A 12,604-nucleotide genomic window follows, 5' to 3' on the forward strand; every position below is an offset into this window, starting at 1 on the left:
TTAGTATATTTGTGGGTTTTGTTGTGTTTTGTCCGCTCTTTCTCTTCATAGGTGCTTTCATAATCTGCTGGACCCCGGGATTAGTCTTGCTGCTCCTCGATGTTTGCTGTCCCCAGTGCAACGTCCTGGCCTATGAAAAATTTTTCCTTCTCCTGGCAGAGTTCAACTCTGCCATGAACCCCATCATCTACTCCTACCGGGACAAGGAGATGAGCGCAACCTTCAAGCAGATCCTCTGCTGCCAGCGCAGCGAAAGCGCCAACGGCCCCACCGAAGGCTCGGACCGGTCGGCATCCTCGCTCAACCACACCATCCTGGCTGGCGTCCACAGCAATGACCACTCAGTGGTGTAAAACCACAGCCGGCCGCGTGGCCGACAAAGAGCAGCAGGCTACGCCGTGGAGTGGGGTGGGTGCGCGGCCCCGGGGAAGGTAACCCACTCACAAGGTTTTCTCAAACACTAATGGACTACAAGTGCTTCTTTTCCAGGGAGCCCAACACACCGGAGAAGTCCATCCCGTCCGCAGGACTGGCCGTGCTGCAAGGCCTTTGATTCTACTTTCAAAAAGTAGAAGGCAGATGCCTTGTGGCAGAGGTCATCGACAGCCCATGGAAAGCCTTGCTGAGACTTTGTCAGACTTCGCTGCATCTTGGTGCCAGTCTGAATCAACTCTGATTAATTAAGCTTATACCTGCTTCACTGCATTTACATGTAGCCACTTAGTCTTTTTAAAAAGGGAGTAAAGGGGATAAAAGTATGCCTATCATTTAATAGACATGTAATATTTATCACCATCAGCATGCTTGTGATGAACATTTTCTGTGCAGGGAGTAAAACTGTGCTCTAGTCTTCGTATCCTTAGCCACACTGCCATAACTACAGTAAAAACAAAAGTATTTTTTTCTAATACAGGCAACAAGAAGATGATGGAAACTGACTCTTCTTACCTTCATTACTGCTGTTAGAGAGCATGCATGTTCTGTGTGTATGCAGATTGTTTTAATTATGAAAAAAAAAAAGCTCGTTGTAAAGTCTGCAGGAAAGTAGAAAAGCATAGACTGTATTCCAGTGTTTGTTTAGATTATGAAATAAACAGTACTCTAGTTACAAGGTATTTAACGTTCTTCTTTGAAGTGCGGTATGAAATGTGTAACATGTGAGGGGTCCCAAGTTTTTCATGGACAAGTTCTTAAAGTAGGACAAATCCCTAACGCTCTTAAAGAGCTACAGTCAGGTTGATAGATCTAAAAAAAAAAAGTATTTATGGCATTGGAATGCTTTTCTTGTTCATGGTGGAAAGCAAAGGGATTTTTAATGTGAAAAAAATGTATGCGGTTTTATGGAACCTTTCTTGTAATTGAAAACAAAACATCTTCTGCATTTTTGCACTGAGAAATCTTTGTAAGGTATCTTTTAAATGATGTACCCTTCATTTCAAAAGCAGTGGGCTACTAAGAACTACTAAGGGACAATTTTATTTTGTAAAGTCAAGACAACATAGGTAGTTGTCTATTGCAAATGACTGGACCGTGCTAAATATAACAGCCACACGTTGTCGATAGCTAAGCTAAGAGATGGATTTTTTCATATATGGCTGTTTTGAGGAGGAATGCCACTCAAGTGAATCTGGGTTACCAAGAAGCAGTGACATTAATCAAAACTCCTTGATAGGGGTAAATATGAGCAAAGATGGGATCTTGCTGATAAAAAACTTGGGACCTTTCTCTGGGAAACTGCGTGTTCTCCTAACAATGTAAAATATATCAACAGTAAATTCCTGGGGCTATTTTCCTCATCGTAATTTGCCTCTATAACAAAGAAAAACAAACAAACAAAACAAAGTAAAAATCAGAGGTGTATCCTTCAATGTACCGTACTGGAATGTAACACAAGGGACAATATTCTCCTATTTGGGCGGGGAAGAAATGGAGGGGGTAGGGTCAGCCCAGCAAAAAGCAGAGTTTTTAGCATCTCTTGCTTGTAAGAGGTGCTTGGATTTTACACTTTCAAGCATAAAATTGCTTGGAAGAGACAGTTCCTTGCTGAGGGAGGGAAGAGCAGCAAGTCAGCAAAACCTGTCTCCACTGAATAAAGTGAGAGTTTTGCCACTGCTTTCAGTAAAACTGAAATTCACCTGTACTGTCAAGCCAAATTTGTGTGGACAATGTGGAAGAGGGAGTGAGCAGAGACGATAAACACAGTATTATCTGCCAATTGACCGAGGTATTGAATGTTGCACTTGCTTTGGGCAAACAGCTCTTTTTTCTGACTGCGTTTGAGAGCAAGTGAATGTAAGTTGATTTGGTTTATATCCACATAACTACTGAGAAAGAGAAGAACAGTCTGTATGAACTTTTTCATTTAAAAGCATCTGCTTGCTAAGCCACTCCTAAATTTTTTAGTGCCTGCGTGATGTTTGAGCTGGCACAGGTAAGCAGAAGAAAGGAGAGGCTAAGAGTGCCTCCAAAGACAGGGGACATCTGACTGAAAAACAATTTCTTTTTCTCCAGAGTGCTCAGAGTTGCTTTCTTCCATGGATCCATGGAAAGCACTTGTTCCTGTCCCAAATTTCCCCACAAAAGAAGGACATCATTGACACTTTTTGCTGGGGAGAGGGTTGCCCTTTCCAAGTGACCTTGTTGCTGCTGTTTGCATGCTCTTTATCAAATCTCTCCTGAATAGGGTGGGAAGATGATGTTAAGAAATAGCAGCAAATCATTCACCCTCGTTTACTGTGGTGATTTTGGAGAAGCTGTGGGTGAATAATTTTAAACCAGGGTTGTGATTGTTCATGACACATGGGTAGGTGCAGAGGGTGAATGAAGATGGATGTCCAAGGAGGCTTTTCTGATTGTAATTGCGACAGGTGGGAGTTGCTGCCCAGGTACACCGATCAGCCCTTCTCCAGGGAGGCACTCGACAATTCAAGAAGCTGGACCTTTTGAACGCTTAACAGCAGTTAAATTTCAGTTGTGGGGTAGATTAATCCAGGAGCGCTTCTGGCAGCAGGTGGCTTTTTCTTTTCTAAAAGGTGAAGTGCAATGCTTTCGATCAAAGGCAACAGGATGTGAATGTTGCTTGTACGATTCCACTAGAGGAACTCACTGAGCATGTGGCTGCTGTTTAAAAATTTAATTAGTGCTTTGTTTTGTTGACATGATCTCCCTATATCCTTGAGAAATCTGATCTGTGGATTGAGTGTTTCTTTGCAAGCTAATGAAATTAAAGCTGCTGTGAGCAAAGAGAATAAAAACCAGAGCTGGGAATAGAAGGATTCATTTGCTCTCTTCTTTAGTGTGGTTCCCAAACCACTTGGTTTCGTCTCAGATTTTTTTTTAACTTTTGCTTTTCCGTTCAGATTTTCCAGCTTCATTGTGCAGTTCCAGAACTCAGTTTGCTATGTGAAAACATGGTGCAAAGTACTTAGGGGAAAAAAACCTGCTCCACTTATTTTTACTTATCTCAAATCTTTCAAAAGGTTTTAGAAGCTTCTTAAAATACCAGCGATCCTCCCACAGTCATTAAAATTCTTCTGTTGCTGGCTGCCTCTGGTCCAAGTAAATCCTCTTGAAGTTCAAATGTAATGGTGTTTGTTTCAACAATTGTAGAGTTGGGGAGTTGTGTATTAAAAGATATGGTTGATTAAATCATTCACAGGTCAAAAAAAATGTGTTTTTCCTACTTTGTTTTTTCAGTGGAAGCACAAGTCTGAAAACTAATTGAAAAGGTTGTCTTTCAATAAAGGATTATTAGGTAGAATTTTAACTCCCTGTTGTGATCACATTTAGGGAGGCTGGGTGACCCACTGGTCCACATAGCTGTTAGTCACAGCATTTACATGAAAAGTTGAAAATATATTCTGTGTTTGACGCACATTGCATTCCTTGTCAACACTTTTTTTGCTCCAAGTTCTCTGAGATCTCCTGGTAGCTTCACGCTCACTGCTAACTGGGATGCTCAAAGCTGGGCAGATAGCTGGCACAGGAAGAAAGGGCAGACCAATTAAGAGCTTTTTCAGTGATTCCTAAAACCAAGGACACCTGTCTGTCCACAGTGCACCAGTAACAGCGGTTTTTAAATAGTTGCCCCAAGATCCACCATTGCTTTTTTAACTATGTCTTTCCCAACTAGTCACAGCTGTGGCACTGCTTGAACAAGCTGGCAGTGAAGGCTTGACATAGGTCACTTGGTGAAAAAGAAAGGGCAGGCATGCTATGTTCATGGTGCAAACTACGCCTGGGTAACTTGGGTGTCAAAGAGGAAAGGATATATTTTTATGTCCAGTATCTTAGTTCTGCTTACCCTCCAAAGTAACTTTTCAATATCAGCATAAATTTGTCCCAGTATGGCATTGCACTGAGATAAAGCTTTTCAGGTCACTCTGAGGAGTATGTCTTCTGGTCTGTAGCTCTGTGGTGGTCAGGGGGCATTGGCCATGGCCAGTCTGGGTCCCAGAAGGAACCTGTCATGGGCAACTCAAGTGGGCTCTGCTTTTGAAGCAGGTTTTGTAGCTTCTGACCTGCACGTTGCCCCAAAAGAATGCTACCAGACACCAGGCTTAACTACTGTAAAGCCAGCTGGGGTTGCTCTCTGCGACGCTGCCACCACCAGCTCTGTCTGTTCTCACTGCAGCAGGTTCCCACGGACTAAAACCATGCTGCTTTTTCTGTGAAAGAAATAGAAGCCAACCCAGCAGATTGTTCTCCCCAGGTGGGATTAAAGAAGATACCACCAGACGGAGAGGCTTTGATGCAAGCACCCGTAGCCTGTCTATCACTGTGAATCAAGGTGATGCAAAGCAGAGCTGGCAAAGGTGTTTCTCTAGGGCATCATCCCCCCCCCACGCCAAGGCGTGACCCCATCCTCGTTGCACCTGTCATTCCTTTGGGTCTCTTCTGACCATGAGACGGGATGGAGCTGGCAGAGGTCAGCCTTAGCGGACTGGCTCTTTTCCACCTGCTGCAGAAGTAATGTAACCCAAATACAGGCTTTTCCTTTCTGGTCCTCTTAAGGGCTTTCCTGTTGAGCAATTTGCAATTGCAAGTCTACCTATCGTGTCCTTTCCGACCAGTTCTTGCCGTTAGCAATCAGTCTGTGCTATATGCTAGTGTCTGTATGGAGGGGATTTGCAACTGCAGTCTCATTTGTTCAGCTGAATTGCCCAGGCTTTACTGTTTGATTGGAAAGGCCACTTTTAATAAATAGCTTAAAGAGTATTAACTCTCACCTGTGCAGCCATGCCGCCTCAAGAAAAGCTCCTTTTCTTTCCTCCCATTTTCTTCTCTTAGAGGATTTTCCACAAAGTTATTCACCCAGCTCCAGTTTTCTAAGTCTATCAAGGAGAAAAAAAAGAGGTTGATATTAAAAAAAAAAAAAAAACAACACCAAAACCCAAGGATATTAAACTATGCTGCTGTCTTCTATGGTACATGGAAATCCAGCCCACTAATAAGCTGCCAGATTTTAGCAAGAGCCTCCATGCAATGTTCCCGTTTGCCTGTGATAAACTTCTGATAACCAGAAGTGTATGTGGGAGACTCAGGAATCTGTTCATTTGTTTTCCTGTTTAAACAAAACAATGTTTCTCACTCACAAGTATGGAGAGAGCCAATGAGGTCTGGCAAACAATTTTGCTATTAAGTGCACTTACTGTAAATGTTTAGAGGTTGTATCTAGTACAATAAAGTATTTAGCATGTGTAATGTGGAGTGTGCAAGAAATAACCTTCGTTGGGAGAGCTGGTATTTTGGATATGGAGGGGAATTACTCAAAAAGCATGTCTCTGTAGAGGCATGGGTCGGTCTGTTCCAGGAGATAGCATAGGGATGAAACACAGTGACAATGAAGGGGTGGGTTATTTCAAGTAAATCACTTAATAATCAGTTCTGTTCCTGATTCCTACCTGCCCACCTTCCTTCCTTTCAAGTCCACATTTGCACCTTTTAACATCAGGCCTCCTCTTGTTGCTACATAGAAAAGTTTTCCTGCAGAGACAAAACAAACCTGTTGCTTCTTTTCCCTCTCCCTCTTCTTTTCTTTATCCCTCTCCCTTCTCCCTTTTCCCTTCTCCTTTCCCCTTCTACTCCCTTTCCTTTTTTGCTATGCATGGACATGTTTGTCCTAGAATGTGTCCCCAGTTTTGACTTAACCATAGAAGGTCATACATTGTCTAAACCAAAGCTGGTTAGCTTATATATAGAAATGAATGTGTCCACACACACAAAGCTATAGGAAGGAGGAAGTACTGAAAAAAAAAGTATTATTTCAGTGCTGTTTGAGCATTGCTGGTTTAAGACTCTTTTTTTATGCTAATTCCTATTTCACATTTTGAAGAAAAAAGGTCTTAGGTAAAGGGTTGATTAACACCCTGCCTTTTGTTAGAGAAGCTAATCACTTAGGTACTGAGAAAAATCAAGTGTCTGCTTCAGCAAAATAACAAAAAAAAAAGTTGGCATTCCTAAGGTAAAATTGCAGTACTAATCACTCAGGGCATTATTAGGTACAAAAATATAAAAATGGAAGAGTTTGATTTTTTCCTCTTCCCAACCCCTGGTGGTTCATGCCTAATGCCATGGTGCTGGGCTTTCCATGACATGGCATGTGTAATGTAAAGCAGCCCCACAGAGCTTGATTGCTGGACATAACAAGCAGAAAGCCAAAATACACAATTGCTAAATAAATCACGCCTTGTGAAAACGCACTGCAATGCCTTTGGGATTTTTTGTTTTAAGCCCTGGATCACCATTTGCTGACAAAGTCAGACTGTTTATATGGCAATCTGTTAACATTAAATACACAGCACGTGCAGCAATGCGGGACACAGCCTCAGCACGCCGTAGACAGCACGCAGAGTAGGAGTTTGGAGAGCCAGCACGTTTGGGATGACAGTGCCCAGAGCCCACAGCGCACTCCCCGGCATTGGATGGGCCAAGCCCCTCCATCCTTTGTGTCTTTTGAGATCTGCCCCTTCAGGCCAGGTATGGCTGGGAGGACAGGACCGCTGCAGATGAGCTGGTACCCAGCAGGAGCAGATGCAAATGAGCCTCTTCCACTTTTGTCTAAAGCCTTCCTCTTCTTAACTGCTTAGCCTTTACATGGTTATGGATCTGCTCCTCCCTCTAGTTGTTGCACACCAACCTCTTGCTGGACTTTCTTGTCACCCCTCCAAAGAGCACTTCCAGTTCCTCATTTGTGTTGCTTTTCTCTGCACCGCCTCCAGGTAGCCTAAACCGTCTCTGAATTAAGCTAGAAGGTAAACGCCAGGTGCTTTTTACCACACAGTTTCTTTGTAATTCCCTGGGGGAATGGGGTGGGAATGGAGTTAAATCCAGTTGGTGACCGATCACAAGTGGTGTTCCCCAGGGCTCAGTACTGGGGCCAGTTCTGTTTAATATCTTTATCAATGATCTGGACAAGGGGATCGAGTGCACCCTCAGTAAGTTTTGCAGATGACACCAAGCTGGGAGGGAGAGTTGATCTGCTCAGGGGTGGGAAGGCTCTACAGAGGGATCTGGACAGGCTGGATCGATGGGCTGAGGCCAGTTGTATGAAGTTCAACAAGGCTCAGTGCCAGGTCCTGCACTTGGGTCACAACACCCCCATGCAGCGCTACAGGCTTGGGGAAGAGTGGCTGGAAAGCTGCCCAGCAGAAAAAGACCTGGGGGTGCTGGTTGACAGCCGGCTGGATACGAGCCGGCAGTGTGCCCAGGTGGCCAAGAAGGCTGATAGCATCCTGGCCTGTATCAGAAATAGTGTGGCCAGCAGGAGCAGGGAGGTGATCGTCCCCTGTACTGGGCACTGGTGAGGCCACACCTCAAATGCTGTGTTCAGTTTGGGGCCCCTCACTACAGGAAAGACATTGAGGTCCTGGAGCGTGTCCATAACAATGAAGTTGGTGAAGGGTCTAGAGAGCAAGTCTCATGAGGAGCAGTTGAGGGCACTGGGGTTGTTTAGTCTGGAGAAGAGGAGGCTGAGGGGAGACCTTATCGCTCTCTACAACTGCCTGAAGGGGGTTGTAGTGGGGTGGGTGCTGGTCTCTTCTGTCAGGTGGCTGGAGATAGGATGACAAGAAATGGCCTCAAGTTGCACCAGGGGGGAGGTTTAGATTGGATATTAGGAAAAATTTCTTTACTGAGAGGGTTGTCAGTCATTGGAACAGGCCGCCCAGGGAAGTGGTTGAGTCACCATCCCTGGAGGTATTTAAGACATGTAGATGTGGTGCTTAGGGACATGGTTTAGTGGTGGGCTCAGCAGTGTTAACGGTTGGACTTGATGATCTTAAAGGTCTTTTCCAACCTAAATGATTCTGTGATTCTATAGGAAATAAATAAATACAATACATAAAGAACAGGGAAGTGAAAAATTGCAGGGAGGGAGGGACAACATGGGAGAGAACCCTCTACCTTCTATGCAGGATTTGGTTTATGATCCTTTCAAAGGCTTTCCGGCAAGTTCAGGAAAGGATTTGGGGTTGTGGGCCCTTTTCTCTTGGAAAGAATAATACCCTTTCCATGGCATTACTTTTTTTTTCTGTCTGATGGAAGACTTTGTTGTTTTAGGTGTATTTCATTTATTAAAAGCTCAAAAGGCCAACTGAAACAAAGAGAAACCTTCCCATTTCCCACCCACACTCATCACAAAATTAAACTGTTTTTATATAAATGGTGTTTTACCACTAAAAGATTGAAGGGTGCTTCAAGGACTGACATAGGTTATTTTTTTTCACTTCTCTGTTTTTCCAAGGTTCATGATATCTGGATATTTTAATGCTTGTTCTGCCACAGATTTTGAAGTTTGTACATTCTTCTTGTCCTCAAGTGTCTTTTTGCAATCCTGCTTTTTCAAAATATGTAAACACTCCTTAGTTCAAGAGAGTTACTCAAAAATCTGCCTGGTTTGAGCTAGTCCAGCTGCTATTGCCTTCCAGACCACTCTCCTGTTTGCTCACAGTGCGGTCTGATTTTGAGCCACAACTAGATGCTAGCAAGTGACAATTATTTTGTTTAGAAATTCTTGTGTCAGGGAAGATGCCAATATCATATATATGTCCTTACAGCTAATGTAATACGCTGCAGGCAATCTGGCTGCCCCTATGGCATTTCTTAAAGAGGCACATCAGGGAAACAGATTTCCTGATCTGGACTGGGTTAAGGGTTTGAAAAAGATGACTGACCCTTCTTTTATTTTTGAAACATCATTCCTACATCTTTGCATGAACATGCTTAGGCGTGAACTGTTGTTTAGTCTTCAGATCACCTGTCCTTTCTCCTGCTGTTCAGAGATATGCATGCTCCTGTCCGTGGCCCTGCTGCCCCCAGCAGTGTCAGTGGAAGCAGTAGTGGGACAAGGAGTTCTTGACCTGGGACAGGCACAGGGGCAGAAGGAGGAGAGGGTCTGTCACAGGGCTCAGGAACAGTCCAGCTCCGGACAGCACAGGCTTGCACTGAGCCACTGGTGTCAGCAATTCCCTGTGCGCTCCTGGATCCCAAGCTTGGCAGTGCCTACCACTCATTTTGGAGGTGGCCAACACACTGGGGAGGAGGAAAAGGAGGAGGAGGAGGAGGAGGAGAAAGGTTCCCAGCCTGTGCCTGAGGAAGTGAAGGGTAAAATTGTGCTCCTGTGGACATCTGCAAAAGACTGGTTCTTGGCATTACTTTTACTCAGGCTCTTTTCCCCTCCCCACATCATCACGTATTTTACCTCGGATGTCCAGGTGGGGGCATCCCTCTGGGGTTATAAAGTACCCAGCACATGGCGGCCAAGCAGCAAACTGAGAGTTTTGGGTTGCTGGCCGAAGGGTCATGCGCTCAACAAGCAGGGATGGTGACAGCACCAGTCCAGGAAACTGCTACCTGGCATGCCCATGCCCTCTTCCCTCCTTAGCTAGGGGAGAGAGAGAGACGACTTCTGCATTTTGGGGGAGGAAAGGTAGTTCCGAGACCCCAGGTGCAGGAGCTCACGGAGGCTGGTGCAGGTGGGCTGGCAGCTCTTCGTCGCACGCCTGCAAGGGAGGGCAGCCTCCTGCTGGGGAAGGGGCGGTCAGGCTGGGGCATCTGGGCACGACCACATTAAGCTTGCACAGACCCACAGCAGCGGGGGAGTGCGCTGGAAATGGCAAGTGCCAGTGGTTCAGAAGCACCAGCCTTCCTTGCGGATTATCATTTTCCTCAGAAACATGGCTTGGGGGTAAAAAAAAAAAAAAAAAAAAAAAAAAAGAAAAAACCTGCAAATTTTCTATGAAGTGGAAATCCTGCTTTTCAGTCCACATGGTTAAAAGCACAAGCCATCCACACCTGATCTACCAGAGGGAGCACACAGGAAACTAAAGCGGGAACCAGGGCCCTTGACTGTCAGACCTCTTTTCTCGTCAGCTGGACACATGCTTAGTGTCTGGGCTGTGATGTCTATTTTAGTCTGGGAACACCAAGCATGTTTAATGACTTATTCTAAGTGCACAAATAAAACACAATTATGACACAGGCAACGATTTTGCATAGACAAACTCCATGAAAACTTGCAGGATTAGAAGACTTTCACTTAAAAGGGTGTATTTTTTAATTATTATTTTATATTTCTGTGCAGAAAACTGACAAACACTGGGCAGTGTTACTTTATTTTTTCTAAGCAGAACACCCTGAATCTAAGTGCTCCAAAATCCTGGAAAAGCACAAAGAGCAACTGTAAAGGGAGAAATGATGATTTTTTTTTTTTTATCGCCATCCATAGATGACAGCTTCCTTTCTTAAACAGACCATGTAAACCTAGCTGCTATAGAAGGACTGCAGTCCTTGAAAACTGCCCTCTCCAGCTTCTGAATCTGACCTGTGCCCAGTGAGGTCAGGGAAGGGGCTGTGGTCAGGGAGGGTTTTTTTCACCCTCCCCAGTTTCTGCCCTGCCACGGCTGCAGTGGTGCAGAGGGAGGCAGGGACTAAAGGTGCTGTGGAGGGGAGGGGGAGCCCCCATGTCACTCTCGGGGGAGAAGTCAGCCCGGGTGGGTAGCTGTGCCAGGGGAGCCTTGCCAGGAGCAGCAGCCACAGGTAAGCTACATGGCCATGTTGCAAGAAGGACATGGCAAAAAATGTTTGCAAGCAGCAATATGAAATGGAGCCAGGCTGGACTACTCTCTTCCCTGCCTTTAGCATTTTGTGAAGAGGTGAAATCTCTCTTGGGATACAGCAGAACACCACTAGATTGGGACGGAAGGAATGATATGGTTAGAATAAACCCATGATGTGGATTATAATGATTGCAGACCTGTCTCAGAAAGGAAGGGTATATATTTTGTCTGGGCTGAGACTTTAAGGGTTGTTGTCAGGAGATGTCAATTGCAGTGCTCCAAAATGAACTTGGGATGGGCTCCTTGGTGGTGGCTTTAACTTGTGCTCCATGGCTATAACTCAGCCAAGAAGGATGTGTCAAAGAACATATATGGCTTTGTCAGTATGAGGAGGTCCTCCCTGGAGTGTGGAAAAAATGACAGCCTGATGGCACCTCTGCCTCTCCAGTGGCTCCCAGCCAGTGGGCATTTCTGGCTTGCATTGCCTGGGTGGGAGGTTGAGCTGTGGCACCAGAAGCTGTCCTGCTGCAGATACTACCAGCAGGATGCGTGTATCCCGTGCATTGCAGCAGGGGTTGGGATTTTCTTTTTCTCCATCATTTGAATAGCATTTTGGAAGTTTCCTGCAGCACAGCTAGACATTTTATTACTGAGCAGACACCAGGCAGTGGTGTAAGAAAAAACATCTAAGTCATCTATGCAAAATTCAAGTTCCTGCTTTTTCTTCCGATTTTCCAGTGCACAGTGGTATAAAAGAAATCCTTTTTAGCACAGATTTATTTTGTTTTTAATGTTAGTGCTCTGTCCCTTTACTTGCAAGGCTAGCATTTCCCCAAAACATTTGCATAGCTGAAGCAGCATAAAGTTTTGGTAGAATACTTTGGCTGAAAATCAAAATTACTTTTCTTCCCAAGTGCCCTAAGTCACTCACAAATGTGTCTGCATTCATTTTGCTGAGTACAATGGAAAAGACACAACTCCTCTTGCGTCAATATATCTGTACTAGTCTACTATTGCTTGTGCGAGTCCAGGTTATTCTGATTCAGGAACCAAAAAGAAACTGTGCTAGTAAAAGGCACCTTTGTTTCAGTGCCTTGTATTACTGTATGAAGGTGCAACCATTGAAGGAAAAATATCACATCCAGTCCAGCATGCACCAGTGAAATTTTTCTGGTGTAGGCCATGGATTCATAAGTAGCTCAGACACTTTTGAAAATATTACTCTTCATCCAAATAAAGTAAAAGGGCAGCCAATATTCAGAGTAAGTGGCTTTGCTAGTAATGTTGCTTAAAGCAACCTCCCACATGCTTCCACCTTCAGCAACTCCATAACTGAAAAGTCTGGGGATGGTCCAAACAAAACAGTGTGTTTTTCATTAAGAGTGGAAAAAAATTACACCCTGTATAAATTTACTATGAAGCCATGTTGTTTGCTACGAACTAACAGTGACATACGTGTGATTTTAATAAAGAAACCCATGATTTCATTAGTTAACACTGTGTGCAAGTCAAGCATACAATGAAAAACAAAGCAGATCCAGTCATTC

At 44.5% G+C, this 12,604-nt stretch overlaps 1 protein-coding gene across 4 annotated transcripts in view; it reads left to right on the plus strand.

Annotated features, from left to right (window-relative positions):
* Window positions 1-5,703, plus strand: part of LPAR1 (lysophosphatidic acid receptor 1) — a 78,192-nt gene extending 72,489 nt beyond the window's left edge. For all 4 annotated transcript variants that reach the window (XM_069776349.1, XM_069776346.1, XM_069776347.1 and 1 more), the window contains one exon: window positions 52-5,703. In XM_069776349.1, the coding sequence (XP_069632450.1) occupies window positions 52-353 (302 nt within the window). In that variant the 3' untranslated portion in view covers window positions 354-5,703. The remainder of the gene's footprint in view (window positions 1-51) is intronic.
* The last annotated feature ends 6,901 nt before the right edge of the window (window positions 5,704-12,604 follow it).

Source organism: Haliaeetus albicilla, chromosome Z (genome assembly GCF_947461875.1).
Source record: "Haliaeetus albicilla chromosome Z, bHalAlb1.1, whole genome shotgun sequence".
Classification (NCBI taxonomy): Eukaryota; Metazoa; Chordata; class Aves; order Accipitriformes; family Accipitridae; genus Haliaeetus; species Haliaeetus albicilla.